This window comes from Ixodes scapularis, unplaced genomic scaffold, assembly GCF_016920785.2.
Source record: "Ixodes scapularis isolate PalLabHiFi unplaced genomic scaffold, ASM1692078v2 PGA_scaffold9__187_contigs__length_104089568, whole genome shotgun sequence".
NCBI lineage: Eukaryota > Metazoa > Arthropoda > Arachnida > Ixodida > Ixodidae > Ixodes > Ixodes scapularis.
In genome coordinates, this window is record NW_024609884.1 from 101,086,460 (window position 1) to 101,107,127 (window position 20,668).

A 20,668-nucleotide genomic window follows, 5' to 3' on the forward strand; every position below is an offset into this window, starting at 1 on the left:
AAATAAACTTTGGAATGTTTTTCGTCTTCAGCGGTGGTTCACATTCGCAATCTCTGCCCCCTCCCCCCCCCCCCCCCCCCCCCCCCCCCCGATGATCCCCGTTTTTAGCGTCTGCATGAGAAAATTCGCAAAAAAGCATCGGTTTTGGTGAAATAAATAAACGCCGATAAACATCCGCCGATTTTGTTATAAATAAACAGCCTATGATGTATAATATGTTACTTCGCTCACTCTCTTTTAAAATCGATTTCGTATTTCATTGCTAGTTTTACACGTTGCAAAAACATGTAAACAGCCAAAAATGCATTGTTTGCTTTGTGTCATGACAACTTTTCGCGTTCTTTCTCGCCAGCCATGTCTGCTCTTGAATCACAGGGGAATTGCTCCAGAAGTATCCAGCGTCCTCACACATATTTTAATGTTAAAAGGCCTGAGCCGTTCAGTGTCGATTCATTTGATAGACGAAACACAGCGGCTTGAAACGTGAAATTTCGTCACGGCTACTGATACCTCGGCGGACGTTTCACGTATTTTGAAAACATAGTACACGAGAGAAAAAAAAAATAAATTGCCCCATTTTTTTATATTACCCCGAGAGCGTTGCGGTGAGAAGAGAACGACTTCAAGTGGGGATTTACCTTCGTCGACGCTCCAAAATCGGGTCGACTATCAAATCCAGGTTTATCAGACTTTCATTATGCCACACCAATTAATTTTGTAAAAAAAACACAGCCGACAAGTGGCCGGAAAAAGGTCCGCACGCAGCGCATTTCGGCCCCAGCGCAGCCAAACTGCCGCTGACGCCGCGGTCGGGTAGCATACAGGGCTTCCGAGGCGCCTCCTGGCGACAGATTTCCTTTTGGTGCCGCGCGCCGGCCGCCGCTGGACAGACCCAACTCTCTAGCCACCATAGTATGGTGCCTGGAACGCGTCTCCGACTGGTGTGTTTACCGGGTTCAAAAAAGTGGTCCCTCGATTTCCGCCTGATGACGTCATAGAAGTGTCACGCTGTCGCCTGTTGCGACCCTGGCGGCGCCCCAACAGTTGCGGTATAAGTGGCAGACGCCTGTTCTGTTGCAGGTCGCTTTCCACTGTGACAGTTCACGGAAGTTGCAGCAGCCGGAAGTTGGGACGCCTAAAGGGACGCCGTGACGAAAGCGACACTCGCGTTCGCTCGTGCTTTTCGCCAGCATTTCTACGGCCAACCGCCAGGATCGCGACAGGCAACAGCATGACACTAGGGAGGCTGTAGTGAGGGTGGGCGCAACTCAAAACCTGGAGAGCGTTTGCAATTTAATGGCGGCGCCTGAGGGAGAGGATTCGAGAAAGGATATGCGCCAGTGTTGCCTGCACGAGAGCAGTCGCCCGCTCTGTTGCAACTCTGTTGCTCCATGCGCCTTTCCTCCTCTCGCCTCCCATTGCAAGCAACGAGCGCCTTGGCGCAGCCTCTCTCGCTTCCTTCTCGCTCCGAGAATTGCAAACGTCGAGCGGAGAAAGCAAAGTTGCTAGACAAGCAGCAACGTCCAAGATGGCGGAATTTACCATTTTTCGCGTTAAAAAAATACTTAACCTATCGCAACAAAACTGGCGGCTATGGAAAAGTAATCATTTATACCTTGTGTAAATTATTCAAGCACCTTAATGGGCTTTTATGACCCGAGTTAGGAAAGAAAACGACCCTTTGCCCCATAGACTCCCAGCAAAATTTAGCAATTAAATGGCGTCCATGTCCCGTGATCGCCGATCTAGCAGTTGCACGCACCCTCACTTGAGCCTCCCTACATGACACTCGCGTCAATTGTTGCCACATTGGGACCACTTTTGATGTATGGGCGGGATAGGACGCTAAACACACCAGTCGAAGACGCGATCCAGGCACCATAACCATAGAGCACTATATAGCTCCTACGGAGCAGAGTAGCGCAATCCTTTGAACCTCGTGTTTTGCCGACAAGATGGCCGACAGAGCGGCTCGGCGCGAGTCACGTCACACGTGGTACTCAGGGTTCTAAGAGGCGGCCCGCCCTATGGGAGAATACATGGAGATCGATACAACACGGCTGATTAAAAAATGAACGGCGAGTTCACACCTTTCAAAACTAGTCTGTCATGAAGTTAGTAAAGCACTAAACACTTTGTCAAAGTTTTAATAATATCGGATGCGTGTGCAAATTTTGAGAAGGCAATTTCCAAGGCAATGGCGTTTGAAGCAGACGATTTTTGCTCGCAGCGGAGATGGGCTTTTCGGGTTGGCCGGAGCGGGTCACGTGAATGGTGTGACGTCGCCGTGTCGTCTGCTGCATGATGCCGCTCAGGCAATTTTTAAAAAAAAAGTTACGTCCTTGTATGGCACAAAACTTATCGCATATTATTCTAAAATGTTTCATTATTATGTCAAAAATGATCTCCATTCCGCACATCCCCACAAAACTGAAGAAACAACGATTTTCTCACGTTCTCCATGCATTTCTGACCGCAGTTGGAACCTCCAGGCGTTCGCCGCTAGTCGCCGAGAGACGGCGTTCTAGATTGCGCTACTCCTGCGCTACTCTGCTCAGGAGCAGAGTAGCGCAGTCGCGAGGATGAAACGAACTCGCTATAAGCTTAAATGGTAAAACAAAATTGCTAGATGCCGTAAGCTACCGCCCGTTCCAAAGGGCTCAGTCAGATTCATTTATTTATTCATCCATCCTCTCAAACTTTTGCCACTGCAGCGACCCCTGTAGTAGAATCGATCGATCTATCTATCTATCCATCCAGAGTTTTCCGCACGAAGTCGAAGCAACCCCCGGTCACAGTCCCAGTTTCGCGGCGCTGACATTAGCGTCGCCACCATCAGCGGCGCTGTGCATAGCGTCGCCACCGGCAGCAGCGCTTAGGTGGTGGGGGGCTCTCATTAATACAAAAATACAAATATAAAACTTTGTCCGCTAACAGTAATTTCAACAAAACGTCTTCACCGCACCATGAAAATAAAATGCAATTTATTTTATATATTTCTTTCTGTTCGTTCTGTTTTCGGTCTAAAACCAAAACTCTAAACCGACCCGCTGGCCTCGCCGGTGCCCTGGAAGGCGCCGCTGCCCCCCCCCCCCCCCCCCCCCTTCGCTCTACCCTCGCCCAAATTTGAAACTTCGTAACGGCGGACGGCGGCGTCGGCGGCGTCGCGTGGTTTTGTTTACCCAAGGGTCGTGCGAGCGTAGTTTCGCGCTCCGGCGTTCCGCGCGCCTGTCGAACTCGATGGATATTTTGGTGCGAACTTTCAGAGACTGTTGAGAGGTGCATTTTACGTGGCCATATCCCGATGGTGCACGAACAGCGCAAATGCCAAGACCACAAGTTTTTGTTTGTTCATTTTTTTTTCAAGATAAGGCAGGTGAGTATGTATCTCCCGTACTCAGTTTTATTTGCTCAGCGAACTTACCATTAAACTTCTGCTGCCCATAGCTGTTAGTTTGCAGGCTCGTTCTCGCAGTAAAAACATATGCTTTCCCCCGAACAAGTACGGTTTTAATGAAGTTAATGGTATACACCTAGCTCCACTTCGATTTGTGCACAACTGCTTATTTAAAGTGTAACAATTAGGTTTAATCTTGAAAATGGTCTTTGGCGGTCCTCGAACAGACGGAGGATAATAAAACAAAAGAATGAGGCTTCCTATATATTAATTTGAAGTTTCATTTATTTCTGCATGGTTCCGGGTGCGACAATGGCATTATGTCATTAGTTTGTTCGCTGTAGATGGACATTTGTTTTGTTTTAAATCAGTTTAAAATTTTAAACATCATGACCACATTGTCATTACAGATGCTGGGACATATAGAACGAGCATTTGAACGTCGTCTCAAGGAGGAAGAAAGCTTCGGACACTTCGTGGTTCCGAACAAGTTATCCAGCCTGTTGAGTGCAAACATTTTTCGAAGCTTTATTTCACATTTTCATCTTGCTTGCGTGAGAAGCTTTGAATATGTAAAAATGAAGGTAATGATTGCTGGGGGCCACCTAAGTAGCTTATATTTCTTAAATCAGTGAACAACTTTACTTTCAGTGAACAGCTGATCCAACTTGGCATGTTGAATGCGTAATTATGTGGGTCAATGTGTACACTTGTAAAGATATATGTTAGTGACCATTCCCAAGAAGTGATAGTGATAAAGTTAGTGATAAAGCCCATTCCCAAGAAGGTGCGCGGCCAAGCATGTAATAATGAAGTGATGAGATCGTGCACAGATGACAGAGAGGTGCTGGCGATGTGCAACTGCAGCTGTGGGCGAGGTTGACGAAATGATTTTGCCAATGTTTTATTTTTGCGCGTATGCAGGTGCAGTGCTGTACTTAATTCCGTTTTAGCATCTGTGCAATAAATGTACCTCGAAATATTTCGGTCGCAGCTGTGGATTCCTTACTGGACGGCGGGACGCCTCGAAACAGAAGAACAACGAACACACATGACTACGCACCTTATACAGCTGAAAGCGAAATCGCACATCGTATATTACGTTAGGGACTTTTAGCGAACTGTTACCGTGTTCCGCGTACTGCACTATCGGAGCCTTTGAAACATGCTTTATAGGCGCGCACCCGGAGTGATACCGTGACAGCGGGGCGCGCACTTAAAAGCATGCTTCAAAGGCTCCGATAGTGCGATACGCGGAACACGGTTTGTTAAAAGTCCCTATTATTACACTACCGGGACCGGGCGTGATGCTCAGGAGCCTGGATCCAGGCTCCAGCACGACCCCGAAGCGATCCATACGAGAACCACCCTACAAAAATAAAGAGACGCCATGTTGGATTCTTTACGGCTTGGCTTAGAAACGGCTTCAAAGTAGGCTACTACGTCCCAAACGTGTATATAGAAGTCGTTTTGAAAAGTAAGCCAGATATTTTATTAATAGCATGGTTAGCTCTTAATATAATTTTACAATTTACCGAATATAAAATAATAAGTTAACTCGTTCAAGTAATGAGAGCCCCCCACCACGGACGAGGAATTCGGCGCTACTGTACAAAACTCGACTCCATTGGCCCTATGGAATCCGTCCGGGGGTTGGTCGAAGCAGTCGAAGTCGGAAGTGTGCTCGGGAGGCCTACGCCGAAGAGTTTGCGAGTCCTCGCGTTGGCACGTTGTTTCCAGGTAAATGATGAAATGAGCAGTAGAATTTATCGATTTTAAATTTTCGGAAAGCTTCTTGTCGCGAGCGCATCCGTTACCTGCTGTGGGCCTCTACCGAATTTATTGTCGGCCTTAATGATATGAACGAAAAATAGGGCGTTTGTACGATAGTTCCAACGCAAAAACCTCATGGCCTCGCAAATCCGACCGGTGCAGTTTCAGGCCTTGTATCAGCTAGAAAGCTGTTTTTTTTGTAATAATTTTAATTTTTAAGCTAACAGTTAGTCTCTCATTTGCCTTTTTCACACATGGGATTATCTTTTTGATTTGCAAGTTTAGCGCAGCGCTTTTCCTTTGGTTCGGGGTAAGGGCATTTGCGTAATGTGCCGGTCTCTTGCGGTCGTCCAAGTTTCTGTAAGTAGTGTTACTAATACTAATAAAGGTCTGAATCGATTGGATTGATTTTAGTTTGATGGAAGATGTCCGTTAGCGCACGCTCCGCCGTGATGCAAAAATGAGCATTTCGCTCTTGTAACGCCACCGAAATAGAATAACAATTTTTATTTCACAGACAAAATGCTGTAACTTGAGAAAGAAACAAACAGTATTGGTCCAGAGTAACAATTAAGATTTGTGTAAATATTCGACGGCAGCGGTGTACCGGTCTTGTCCGCTTCCGTCGCCTTGGCAAGACCGGGTCTCGTGTACTGACCTTCGCCGAGAAATGTTAGCGCGTCGCAAGCAGCAAGTTTCCCGCGATCGTTGCCCACCTTGACGGCTCTTCCAAACCTTTTGTCCGTGCACCTCCCGTAAAAGTGCGATGTCGTCTGTATTGAAAATTGCAGTCGCGAGGATGCCGCGGACGTCGCACTCATGACGACCGCCAAAGCGGCTGTAGCCGCGATCCTGGGAGCCGCGATTTTCGAGCTGCTCGTCTTGCTTTGGCCAACTTTTCGTGCATCACGAATTCACTTTGGAGGAGCGCAAAGAAGTGCGCATACAATTTCCAAAAAATTGCGACCAATAAAATAGCTCAGTCAAAGCGAAGTTAACGTTAGGCGCAAGTGCAGTGGCGACGACGCTATGACCAGTGTCCGAAATCCTAGCTTGATCGATAAAAATGGGAAATAATAAACTCAAGCGCAGGCTCATTTATGCGCAGAGCATTTTATGCTCTGCGCATAAAACACGATTTTTGCTTTTTTACAGCCCTCTTGGCGTTGGTGTTGTTCTTGGAGCTTCGTGACTATGCATTTCTGACGTTCTTGCACCATGATATGTGCGAAGGTTTCTAAAAACAAAAAAAAAAACAAAAAAAGCGGAGTCTTGCGAAAAGCTCGGGCACTGTCATGGCATCAGCATAAACTAACATGGCGCATGGAACAGAGTAGACACTGGCCTATACATGGCTTGCATTGACGTCACGTCTGCCGCCACTGCTCGTACCATTCTCCTGTGCCCTTCTGCAGCATACATTTGGCACCATGGAATTTGTGCTCGCCAAGAACAACAAATTGGATGGTTCCAAATGTATGCAGCAGAAGGTACCTGGTACGGTACCATCTGACATCACGTGCAAGGCATGTATTCTTTGCATACGCTGTCCTAAAACTCCCTATTTTATTGTAGGGTCTATCCTCCCGGCAGCCGGGAGAATAATTTCCGTGGAATTCTACTGGCAGTTGGCTTCCATTGGCGGAGGCAATCAGTTCATCGAATGATGTTTCATCAACAGATTGTTTCATTGACAGCTCAGATTAGCTTTTTTTTTTCTAATGGGCCACTGAAGACTGTCACCGCGAAGTGGCATGAATGGGTGGGCTGGGTAGGTTATCACGCACCCCCAATGATACACGCACGACGAAATGTCCTTACAGCATGCAATTTGCGTAACGAGTGTCGATGAGACATGTTTCCATGAAATGCCAGGAGGATAAGAAAGTCAGTATTGTACCGGCAGTTGTCGCATGATTTTTAACAGCCAATGGAAAGGCGACTGCCGACAGAATTTGGGGGAAATTATTTTCCCGGCAGCCGGGAGAATAGACACTGCCTTATTTTATATCTCAAGGTTTAGATTCTGATGTTTCCTAACCAGGTTGCTTGCATACTTTCTGTGATGTACCGGTTAATTTGGGATAATGCAAGGATATATTTATTTAATCGGTTGGTGTTATCAGAAGCGTGCCCAGTCTGTGGCCTCCCATGCTTCTCTGTGGCTCCCCCGCCTTTGGTTGCATCCGCTCTTGGGCTCAATAGGTCGTGTTCACTCTACGTGGTGAACACACACAATACACTTTCCCTTCTTAGAGGATTAATGCTGCTTTAGGCAACTCGCACGAGTAAAGCTGCCTAAGTTTGGCTGACAAACTCGGGTGGATTCGAAACTTAGACCCTTTAAATTATGCCAAGTTCTTTGTAAGAAGTTTACAGAGTTGGCCATAGTTGTTTTTCTTGTTGGATACGACCATTGCAATAATTCTACCTATCAATTAATGCTTCAGTGAGGTATCAATGTTTCGCTGATCCAGGGTTGTGCGTATTCACAATCATATGCATGTTTTTAATTCCAGCATCTGTACCATGGCTGCACAAATTTTCAACACGCTTGGTAAACTCGGAATTGGTCTAGCTGTGGCTGGCGGTGTGGCTAACAGTGCCTTGTACAATGGTAAGTCTTGCAAAGTCATTGTATTTATATTACTCATTTCGTCTATGATGAAAGGTGTGCAGTCAGATGCACTATTACCTAATACTGTCAGGCACTGAATTTTGCACATCCCCTTTGTTTGAATAGGCACAGGCACCAAAAAGTGTGATGTCAGATTGAATAAACTTCTTTTTCATATGAATCCGTGTGAGCACCAACTATGCCAAATGTTAAACAGATAATTTTTGGTGTAACTGCAAGTTCATGCTGGGGAACACTGAAAGAAATGTCTGAACATTTGAAGCGAAGAAAGAGTACAGCGACGGATGCCAAGCATTGGCACGCGGGCTATTATAAATGGAGGTCCATCACAACAGGATTGCATCCACCTTGGTAATCTCTCAAATAGCTTGGCTCCCCTTCATTTTCCATTCCCCTGTGTTACCGGCTGGACTAGTTCACGTGGTCCCACCGTGCCAGAGCTAGTGCAGCAACCATGTCGGAGTACCTTGTATCCCTCTGGCTTTGTTTACTAGGCCTTTTAATGCCACCTTTAACAGACATTCATTGCCGAGTGTTGGGTCTTGTGGAACCCCACTAACCAAACCTTCGTTCTACCTGAAATACTTTTTGACTACTTGGTCCTTAACTATTTCCTTACAACGGGAACACTGCCTATTTTTGGGAGGTCTTTTCGCAATATTCCTCCTTTTTTTTTCTACAAAATTTTGTATGCTTCTAAAATGTTTTTCAGTATATCCAAGTGTAGCACAATAAATGCTCTTTTTATATATGTAAATATGAAATAGGATCCCAATAAATTATGCAAAATTCAATTTCTGAAAACCAAAATTGTTGTGGCCAATGCAACAAAGATAAGAAAGATGTGCAGATAACTGCAAAAGTTAACAAAAAATTTCAAAATACACAAAATATGCTAAATTTCAATACCAAGAAAGACTGCAAATTGCAGTGCTCTAGATAAAAAAAAAAAAAAAAACTTTTCCAGTTCTGCCACATGGTCTCAACCATTGTGGCATTCATGCCATTTGGTGAAGTAGTTTCTGGATATGGTACAACAGTGAAATGTAGCACATAGGGCAGAAGACATTTGTCTTGTGGTCAACTTCACACTCCTTGGAACACATTGTGCAATTGTCCCGCTTCTTCATTTTGCTTTATTTCTTTTCTTTATTCTTTTTTTTTTTTTGGGTGCAGTTGTTTAGGGGTAGGAGGGGGTCGACATACCCTACATGAAGTGAGAGAATCTGTTGGTCATGCTCCGTCTGGAAGTCCAGCTGATCCAAATGTGCACTTGTGTAGAGTACTTGGGTGGGTTGAGAGAGAATGTCGACAGCTGAGATGTCCATGCAGTAAAAGAAGAGTGTTGAGCCGATGGACACACTTCATCAGGATGTTGTACGATCTAATCAACTGATCCAATTTGTCAACTCCTCGCATATCTGCATTGTAGTCGTTGACAATCTGCGGCTTTTTGATGGAGATCAGTGACCATGTGTCTTTTTTCCCTGTTTTTGCAAGCAACGTGCTTATTGGCAGTATGTACAGTGCTCATCATCTGTTTGACTCTTTCCATTCAAGATAGAATGCATTTTGATCCCCACTGGACATCAGCTCTTTTTGCCTTATTTGAAATCCTGCACACTGCTGCATAGTGCTATCTCTTCTTCTTGGACGGCTATCTCCTCGACGTGTTTGTTCATGATAAATTGCCATCTCCTGGGGAAAAAAATCACTGCAGTATGAAGAAACTCAAACTAGAGTGTCTAATCAAACCACCAAATTCATTGACAACAAGCACAAACTGCCCGGACTTCCATGCAAGACCAGTGAAGAGCTTGAAAACCGAAACCAAACCAAGCGTTACTAACACGCAGTTGTAGTTCCTGGCTTATTTGATGAATCCTTGCTTTCGGGATTAAGATTTGATGATCAGACATCATCTTCCGACTCGCTCGTGCTAGTATGAGCAACTAAATCGACCGCAGACACTCTGGAATCGCGAGACTTGAAGCGCTTCTGAGGAGGTGTGTTGCTTGATGAAGATTCGATGTTGGTAGCACGGAGCGCCCTAGCGATTCTAAACTCCATGTTTGGTTAAGATGAATCGCAGTCTCATGGGAAACAAAAGAGCTATATGGAAGCTGGAACTAAAATGCCTATGGTAACTACCAGATGCTGGAACTTGTCCAGAAACGCATCAGAGGCTTTGCAACGGTGCTCGCAAATCGTTGATTACGATTGATTGATTTTGACGTGTGCGGTACAAAAAGGGTTTAAGGGCTATTCCAGCAATTTTTTGAGCTACCCATACTAACTATACTTTCTGGGTGCCTTTACCCTTTCCGGCCTGCTGTTTAGTTTCTCCAAGTTCAAAATAGTTATTGTGAAATGGGCAAATCAAGGTGATACCAAACCAACATTCAAATATACCCAGGCATTTCAGTGTCATGCTGTCACTGGAAGGCAGGCTTCCAGGTCGAGCAGACAGTTTAGAAAGCACAGTACTCCAGCAAACTATAGAGGGCGCACTGCTCAGGCAAAATAAACGAAAGGAGGTTGTTTTCGTCGCTCAGCACGCGGACCAGCACAAATTCCTGCACTGCGGCGTAAAATCAGTGTTACATTTCAAAACAAAGCGGTTTTTCGATGGTAGAAACCTTCTTCTAGTCAGTGCGTAGGAATGACATGGCAGAATCAAAAAAAATAATTACTGGAAACAATGTTTGTTTCTATGCTACCTACAAGAACCAAGCAGCGATAGCAGACGACAGAGTCGAAACGACCTCCTCTCCTGAGCTTCTTGGCGCTGCCGCTATGCGGCGACGAATTGGTTGGAGTCACGAATAGTGCGCATTTGTTTTGTGCTGCTGTACGAGTGCTGGAGCAAGCTTTCAAAGCTTTCATTTGTCACCATCAAACTTCTAATCAGTTGGGAAGAAATTTTCCTGCCCAGAGAGTGAGCCCCTGCCTGCCAGCAGCATCACTTTTTGATTGTTGCCAGTAGGGACTTTCAGTTTGAAAAGAAGTGCGAGGACAAAAATTAAAACTTTGTGAAATAAAATTATTTTGGCCTAATATTTGGGTTATTAGTAGGGTGTGTACTTTCCGGTGTTTATTTGTGAGAAAAATCGGCGGATGTTTTTCGGTGTTTATTTATTTTCAAAACACCGGTGTATTTCGGTAGAACGTCTCGCGGCGAGGCTAAAATCGGTGATTATCGGTGAAAAAAAAAACGATTGATCACAGACAGAGGGTTCCAATTTTATTCACATAGTTCATACACTTCTTCTCTAGGTAGCAACTATTTCTCACACTTGGTCTAGTAGATGAAAGCATTATAGTATTTGCAAGCATGTAGATGCTTGCATCTACACGCAAGGAACGTGCTGCCGTCATGGCAGCACGTTCCTTGTGGTTCGCAACCCGCAATTATGAAAACGCACGCTCCTGTACGACACGGACGTTGGTAGTGTCTTCCAGGAACCACAGCAACCTCTGAATACATGGCTTGCACCGACATCACTTGGCCAGACACAATGAGGAAAAGGCACGTGAGAGCCTACCCTCTACTGCGTTAATTTTTCCACAAAAGGGGGCCACGGGAGACACAATAGGGGAAAGGCGTATGAAAGCTTAGCTTCCACTGCGTTCACCAGACGCTTTTGACCCCCAGAAAGGAGGGCGGACTGACGCCACCTGCAAGCCATGTATAAACACTGGAAGAATGCAGGATCCACGAGATAACACGTTTGACGAACCTCTACGGGGAAGGGGTTTCGCTAGGTCGGAAACTAGCAACGAGCGGTGTTTTTCGGTTTTAACCAGGGCGAAAATATCCAACCACCGGTGTTTTTCGGTTTTAACCGATTTTATATTTTCGTCACCGACGGATGTTTATCGGTGTTTTTCGGTTAAAACCGGAAAATGCACACCCTAGTTATTAGTCGTTTAGACAATTTGTAGGCAAATCAGGTGACCGTAAAAAGAAAACGCCAGAGTCCTCCTTAGAACGGGCACCAAAGTGGTTTTTGAGATGGTCTATTTATGGCCACATTCCAATCTGAGCTCCAAGCATTCTAAACAACCCGAGGTTACATTGATATGCGGCCAATTTCCCTATTAAAAACAAAATGAAAGATAGTACCACACCCCATTTTCTACTTTTGGGTGCAGAAGGGCGTCGTCAAACGTGTTAGAGTGAATCAGGAGTGATGGTTTCCCGCTTGGCAAAAGGGCCGGCCAGTGGGGGACTGATTTTCGAATCTGCGGATCGCTGGGGACTGGCTGTCGCACGTCCAACGGTGTCTGTACTGAAAAACAGCAAAAGGGGTATGTCGCAATCTTCGATCCTATTTTTAATAGAGAAATCTGCTGGGTATCAATGTAATCTTGGTTTTTTTTAGAATGCTTAGAGCCCATAGGCTGAGTTCTGACCATAAATAAGTGGTCTGAGAAACCACTAGTACCCCTTTAATAGCTCTGTTGAATATTGCGACTAGTCTGATCTGGGACTTGATATGACCTCCTGTCTTGTTTTCACAAAGGCAGGTCACTGGATGAATGATATGGTAATGTCTGTTGAGGACACAGTCCAGTTTTCTCAGTTACTGAGAGGAGACCTTTCTTTACTGAGCAGTGAGCCCTTCAAAGGAAACGAACAGGTCCAGCTCATGTGAGGATGCATACTGGGTTCACACTTTGCCAGAAGCAAGTTCAGTGGAGCACATCACTGCGGTCATTCAAGGTAGCTCTTCAAAAGGGAAAATGGCATCCACTTTACATGATACTGTCTGACAGGAGCTCTGTCTTTCGGTGTTTATTATTTGCAAAACATGGTTTTTAGCCAGCAAGTGGTGCAAAGTAGGGGTGTACGAATATTAAAGTTTCGAATTTGAATCGCATAATCATTCAACAAGTAATTCGATTAGACTTTCGGGGTATTTGAGTTTTTTTTATTCATTTGATTCATTGACTATGAGCACTTCTGGCAAAAATAATGGTTTCTTACTGGAACACTGTTCACATGGTGATTATAGCCTGCATTCAGAAGAAGCCTTGACTGACGAACCATTTCAACACAATGTAGTTTGTTTCTTATATTTCTCAAATGGAACAGTCCTGCTCTTATACTTTGTTTCGGCTTAGGCCCGACCACAGCCTAAAGGGACGGTTCATAACTTTGAAAAGGTTGTTCCTATTCGGGACAAAGTAGTCTGTAAAAGTGAAGTTTTAAAAATATCCCCTTCTTGCGTAAACGTTGCACAGCATTTTATTTATGTAATTCGAAGAATTATTTATTAAAAGGTTGATAAAATGAAGTTTTTCTAATACTTCCAACGCACGTGGTTTGGTCGTTTGGTGAAGAAAAGAAACGTATACCTGCTGGCAACATTCCAGCTTCCAACACTCCAGTGCACTGCAGTGGCTTAAAGGGGTAGTGTAACGAACGAAACCGGAGAAGCGGCACAGTGTTAGAGGACGGCCACAGGTGGCACTGGCGCTTGCAGCACCGTCGTTCCGGCTATGGCTCCGGCTTGGCCAGCTTGGCTCCGGCCGATTCGCAGCTGTGGACTGTGTTGCAAGTTGCGTGGGCGCTTTGTGTTTTCAACGGCGGGCTGCGTTGTCTCGATCGCCTGTGGTCATCAGAGTGAGCCATGGTCGCAAAAATGTGTTTCAACGTGATAGCCAACTACTCCGACAGACTCTGGACCAGACGAAACAGATCGGCCTGGATGCATTTATCTTAAACATTTTGTCTTTTACAAGACCACTACAAGCGCGAAAAAACAGGAAGCTCTCACGACCGGATCACAGCATTCATTCATTCGTTCATTTATTAGTTCCCCTTAAGACCCACAAGGGGTATTAAAAAGGGGGGGGACATTGGCAAGAAACACAATACAATAATGCCACAAGAGAAAAAGAATGAATTCAATGGGCGTATCACAGGTGCAGGTAACCAATAGCAGCTTCGGCGAATTTTTGAGGGTCCGTTATCGTGACAACGGCTTCTGGTATAATGTTCCAGTTTTTAATGGCGAGCTGCAAGGGTGAAAACTTGTAAATATTAGTCCTGGGAATGTCTAGGTGAAGTTTGCAGGAGTGGTCAAGTCGGCGAGAAATGAAAGAGGCAGGTATGCAATAAGTAGACTTACGAGATGGAGGGTGATAGAAAAGTTTATGAAGTTGTTTTAGTTGGCATACAGCTCTATGTTCACTTAGAGGACGAAGGTTGAGAATTGACTTCAAAGAGGTAACGCTTACAGAGTGGTTATAATTCCTTAGGATGTAACGTGCAGCTTTATTTTGGATGGATTCTAACTCTTTTTCAAGGAAGACTTGGTGGTGGTTCCAAATGGCAGAAGCATACTCTAAAATGGGGCGTATTAAGGCGTTATAAGCTACAAGTTTAGTTTCTTCAGATGCGAGATATAAAGTACGACGCAGAAAGCCAAGAGATTTGTTAGCTTTAGCGGCTATATGATTAATATGACATTCCCAAGAGAGGCTACTGGTTAGAAAAACGCCTAGGTATTTATATTTCATAACTTTTTCTGCACAGGCATTAAATAAAGTGTAATTGAATACAGAGGGAACTTGTTTAGTGCTGAATACCATGAACTTAGTTTTGTGAACGTTAATTTCCATCTGCCGTTTCCAACACCAAGACTCAATGCTAAAAAGGTCATCTTGCAAGGAAATGCAATCTGCTATATTAGTAATTCTAGCATACACAACACAGTCATCAGCAAACAATCTTATAGTTGAGTTAATACAATTAGGCAAATCATTAATATAAAGCAGAAATAACAATGGTCCCAGCACGGTTCCCTGTGGTACACCTGAGCATACTTCCATTGATGAAGAGGCCTGATTATGAAGAGAAACATACTGTGTTCCAGATGTTAAAAATGATTCTACCCATCTTATAACGCCTTCATCAATACGGAAGGAGAAAAGTTTTTCAATTAGCCGGCTATGGGGAACTTTATCAAATGCTTTGGAAAAATCGATGAAAATGGCATGGGTATCTTTCCTGGCCTGTAAGCTTCTATGAATGTCAGTAGTTAATTCAAAGAGCTGTGATTCACGTAAAAGGGACTGCCGGAAACCGTGCTGGTTAAAAAACAGTAGATTATTTCAAGAAAGGTGATTCCTTATATGTGAAAAAATAATGTGTTCCATCAGTTTACTAGGCACGCTAGTCAAGCAAATGGGTGTGTAATTTGTTAAACACATTTTAGATCCGTTTTTGAACACTGGAGTTATTTTAGCATGTCTCCAGTCAGCTGGAACATCACCGGAATTAAGAGACTGATTAAACAAACTGGATAATAAAGCACACAACACTTTATTTGTTAGTTTCAAAAGTTTGGTTGAGATTCCGTCAGGACCAGGGGCGGAATTGAAGGAGAGGTTGTTTATTAATTTTTCAATACCAGCCGGTGAGACACCAAACCTAGCCATTTCATTGGCAATTTCATGTGAAGAGGGCAGTGAAGGCAACGGAAATATTTCCTCCGTGGGCATGCTAGAAAAAACACGGCTTAAAGTCTCATACGCCTGAGATTCCGTTAGCTCAGTTCCGTCAGAATCGGTAAATTTGGTTGGTAGAGAGCTTTTGGGAGTTTGTATAGTTTGCCAGAATTTTTGAGGGTTAGTTTTTAGTAATTGAAATACTTGTGCTTAGATTTTTCTACCTCATACTTGTATTTTGAAGCACATTCATGATATTTCGTCCATCTGTCAGAAGACCCTGATAACTTGGCGGTTCAAAAAAAATGTTTCTTTTTCCTTAGAAGCTTTGTTAGTGTAGCAGAGAACCAAGGCTTCTGGGAGCCAGACTGTATTGAAATCCTGGGAACAAATTTGTTTAATGACTCGACCAGAGCCCACCTAATGAGCTTCCAATTTGCTTCAACGGTTCTATTTTCAAATTGATCAAAAAAAGTGGCTGCAAAATGAGACATGTATTCATGTCTGCTAGTTTCACATTTTTATTCACCTACAAACACAAACCATGTCCTTGGAAGTTCACTGGAAACAATAATTGTTTTTGAGGTATTTATATTAATTATAAAGCGTGTTAGGGTGCCTCAATCTGCCAGCCGATGGAGGCACCCTATTGGAGCTGCGAATCGAATCACCACCTGCACCGTCTTCCAAGGAGCAGCCATTCTCGATGCATGGTGGGGGCTATGCGGTAACTACACTACCCCCTTTAAGCCACTGCAAGTGCTCCGAGCTTCAGCGATCTTGCTTCACCATGTTTTTCTGCATGGTTTTTCCGTGTGATTTTGTGCCTGCAATGGCCGAGCCATGTGCGCGGAAGCTTTCATCCCCAAGTCACGTTACGACGGTTTTTGCCAAAGGCTCATTTGCGAGTCAAGCACGACAAATTGTGCTGAATATGTATGAATTTGGAAACAGAACAACCAATTGATGCCAGCATGTCGTAAATAGACATATTGTTGTACCATACTTGGCATCATGCTCTCTAACATTAGACATCAGGCATTGATACACTTCATAAAGACGTGAAATGTCACTTTTAAGGCGGGACACCACCTTAAATTTGCAATTTTTGAGAGAGAAAACAACTTTTTTAAATTTTTATTTGTTGTGGTTGAACAACTAATAGTTAACACTCCTGCAAATTTTTATTGCAATATTGGAAATATTTACAGAGAAATAAAACATTTTTGGTAAGCCGACGATGCAAAATCGTGTTTTGGAAACGTGAAACTTGTATGTTTTCTATTTTCTAACAGCTGTAGCTCCACACCGGTACACCCTAGAATAATGATCATACTCTCGTTTGGAAAGGACATTTCTTTGCAGTTTCGTTGCATTAAACATATTTGTATGAGAGTCAACACTATTTGGGCAAGAACACCATAGAAGTCCAGCTTTCCTGTGGCAGAGGCTATGCACATGGCCAAGAATCGAAAAGCCTGCTCTGATGGAACAGAAAACCAACTAAAACCAACACTTATTTAGAGAAAGCCACGTGGGTTTGTCCGCTTTGTATTTCGACGATGCTTTCCCTGCTTATAATTGCTGATGCTGGTTTGTGTATTGCAAGCATATCCAATTCCTCACTCGTTTCATAATCAATGTCCACATGTCGAAAAAAGCGTTTTCAGCTCTCTCAGCAAGGCCATGCAGGAGATTGGGTGTAAGCACCACCTCTTGGCAGTGGCGTCACGAGGGTCACCCAGGGTGGCCGCCCACCGCGACTCCCCCCTTGCGACGCCACTGGCTCTGGGTGCCTTTTAGTTGCAACCACCACGAGTAAAATCAAATGCAGTGGTGTCGAAACTTCAAAAAGGATTTCTCAGTTGACTTTTCTGCAGCAACTTTCGTTTTAGGAAATCTATCATTCAATGAATTGTGGAATTCATTCTTCTCTGTGGAGGTTTCTGAACTGATATTTAATGAGAAATGCTGCTAGATATTTATATTTCTATTTAAATGAAATTGTTATTGCCAAAAAGTTGGGTTTTGATGAGGAGAAAATGCCCCATTAGGTGAAACGCTTTTCAAATTAATATTTTACATAGAAAAAGTGCAGATTTCAGGGTAAAGAACAGATAGCCGCACCCCCCATATGTTCTAGTTACGGCTGAAGCTAAGAAATGCTGAATATTTTGCAGCAATTCTATATGATAGATTTCCTTGCCAAGTGAGGCAACTTACATCAATAGCTGTATACCTCCTCCTGCAGCTTATTGGAAAATTGTCCTATGGAGATGAAACGTCATAGACGCTCATTTAGGCAACAAAATGAATAGACCATTTAAATTTAAAAAAATATTAAACAACTGGTTTAAAAGTCGACCATTCAAGTCCCTTAAAGCTCGGCAGACAATACTGTTGATTCTCCCCTAGCAGACGAAATCGCCTCCCTCAGCTTTTGTGCTGAGTGACACTCAAAGCAAAGGTGGGGTCATGTGACCTAATGCCTCAGTTCATCCCGACCACACATGACATTGGGTGCGGTCGGACGTGACACCAAGTCTAGCTTCTTGGACAAGCTCAACGAAAACCCATGAACGACGGACGTCACAAGTTGGAGTTGAAGCACTTCGTGTCGCCTGCAGCCACATCCTTGCTATATAAAGTTTGTCTCGGTTGCAACATTTATGGAACGGGGTTCCAAACCTGCTCGGCCTTTCTCTTATCAATGGGTGTTTGCTGGAAAGGCCATTCTCAGCTTTCATGGTGTGTTCAGAATGTTCCAGAATGCACCACGTGTATAAAAGCAGTGCTAAGGAGCTGATTTAGGCCAGTCGCCAGTTTGTGCAACAATTTCAGGGCTTTGCTTCAAGATGCCTGACACTTCTGAAGTGAACTACAGAAAACGGATTTTGTCTGGATACCCTAGTTTTATTTTAAACAAAATTAAAAAGATCCAGGATTTTACCACCTCTCAACTCGTGCATCGTCTTCCGGGTCACATGCGCAGTGACGTCGATGGGGTAGGCGCGGGGCTCCGGTGAAGCTCTCTCTAGAGCCATCAGTGAGCAGCGAGAACTCATCCGCTCGCGACCGCATGACCACGTGCTGGCGGGCGAACAATATGGTGGAAGGAAGAAAGTCTCATCCGGGTCCGGCCATACCCGTCCGGCCCTGTCCCCCTCCCCTTCCTGCTTCTTGCGGCTGTTCGCGGTAGCAGATAGATCTGACGGCTTTGTGGACCTAGGATAGATGGTGCCACTAAAACTCCCTATTATAATAAAAGTTTTGTCCATGATACCAGGTTTTTGACGCATTTATATTTATGTTGGAACGACAAGATTTATAGGAAAGTTACCTTTTATTGAGCAGGTATTTGCACTACTTCCTATCTGTCTACAAGACCCCCATTGACGTCATGTCGCGTGTTTTTGTGGTCGCCGCTCGCGGCTGCAGGTTCGGGAATATTCAAATTTTTGCCTCGCGGATTTTTGCCTCGGCGGAATCGCAGCATTTTGATGAAAGGAGGTGTGTTTTTTGTCATTTGTGACAAGGTGCACAATGTCAAAAGTAGAAGATGCCAATTCTTTCAACGTTCAAATCGTTGAACAGCTCCTTTAAAGAGGAACTCTGCCGATTTGTTTATAGTCTTCGACTGGAAATTAACAAACTGCATCAATAACCCTTTCTCAACTGCTAGCCAAAATATATAAAAAAAAAAAATCTTACTGAGGAGTTGTTGAATTTTCAAGCTATGCTGGCCATATAAGTTTCAGGAGTTGACTCTAATGCCAACATTGAAAAATCCCTACTTTTCCCCATCTGTGCGTGAGCGGCGGGAGGGCACACGAGCGACCGGGAATTTTCCGGGTCACCAGCAATCGAAAATCTTTTATTATCATCCAACCTTTGTCTTTTAAATAGAAAGGAGCCCACATTTTTTAGTTCTGCCCGTATCACATTCACCTCTATTGGCCTTTCCATATCATCACCATCTTTTACTCCCTTGCTTTTCATAGCAGGTTTTAAGCAGCCCTTCTGGCAGTGATCATTTTCTCGTCATTTTAGAAAGCACAGACCCACTTCCATCAATTCCAAAATGCCTGCCAATGTGGAATTTGAAAAAAGACAAAAAACTATTGGGATCTTTTATTTAGAAGCCGTGCTTGATCTCTCCTTGTTTTGTGACATGTCTCCTGACGATGCTACAGCCTGCATCCCCGACTGCATTATAAATGCTGCCTTCTGTAGCATACCACAAACCTCGGGGAGCTTTCCGAGGAGGTGCAAACCTTGATGGACAGAGAAGTGCACAGCCACTCGGAAGGACTCAAACTAATCCTGGGGAGTGTTTCGTTGTTACCCCACCACTCGAAACCGAATTGCATTTAATGAAACCAGGGCCAAAGCTCGTTGGACAAGGAAACGGGCTAAGTACCTCTCCCGGATAAATAGTTTAGCCTCTGCAAAGGAAGTGTGGGGTCGGCTTAAAAAGATTAGAGGGGACTACCAGTCCTCCAGTCCTTTCGGATCCCTCTTTTCCCACCGTCATCATTAGAAGATCAGGCCAATGTTCTTGGGGAGGGGAGCATTTTCAGTGCACCTCTATAGTCCGTTGCAACTCACGAACGAAGGGCGAGGGTAAGCCGGGCCAAAGGAGGAGGAAGCAGACGGAACGCTGGAGAAGAGAGGGGGAAACCTCCTTCTCTCTTTAGCGTTCCGTCTGCTTCCTCCTCCCCGGCCCGTCTTACCCTCGCCCTTCGTTCTTAGGTTGCACCGGACTATAGTTCAAGTAACTACAGTGAATATTTTTACAAGTTAAGTTCATTGGCAGAGAAGCGGCCAGTTTTTCTGTCTGGTGCTCATGATGCAGCATACAACAGGCCATTTACTCTATGTGAGCTCAAAGCAGCACTCAGCGTTAAAGGGGCCCTGCAAGGACGTTTTTACTGGTGTTTAATTTCCACCGAACCTGGGCGCACTGAACGTAGTAACTTAATGAAACTTTTCTTGAATTTCGCTTTATTTTAAAAGTTAAAGGCAAATTAAAATCATAAAAACAAGCAAAAAATAACCTCCTTCATGACGTCCTTGGTCGCTTGAGTGGCAGTGAACTAGAGGAGGGGTAGTGAGCTCAAAGAGCGCTCCCGGCTGCCACACTCCGTGTTGACGGCTCGAGGGGGCGCCACTAAAGCATGTTCTGGATGGGCCAGGGCCTCCCGAGCGGGCGGCCAGGGTGGCTCGCATTGCATTTGCTGCGCGATTAAACACTAATTCGGCGGGACACCTCATTGGTTACAAACGACAGTAAACACAGGGTAAAGATCAGTTCAGAAAAGGAGCCATTTCGTGCTGCAATATCACCAAACGGCCGAACCGCAAGCCAAACCTGCTCACCGAAGGCCTTCGGAATACTCGGA

General features: G+C 44.5%; 1 protein-coding gene across 2 annotated transcripts in view; it reads left to right on the plus strand.

The window, feature by feature from the left end:
* The first annotated feature begins 2,705 nt into the window (after positions 1–2,705).
* LOC8025164 (protein l(2)37Cc) overlaps positions 2,706–20,668 on the plus strand; it is a 92,142-nt gene continuing 74,179 nt past the window's right edge. Inside the window, exons 1-3 of one of the 2 annotated variants that reach the window (XM_042287544.1) lie at positions 2,706–2,775; positions 5,054–5,137; positions 7,690–7,787. In XM_042287544.1, coding sequence (XP_042143478.1) covers positions 7,700–7,787 — 88 coding nt within the window. In that variant the 5' untranslated portion in view covers positions 2,706–2,775; positions 5,054–5,137; positions 7,690–7,699. Of the gene's footprint in view, positions 2,776–5,053; positions 5,138–7,689; positions 7,788–20,668 lie in introns of those variants that run through there. The other variant, XM_040501828.2, reaches the window with a different exon arrangement.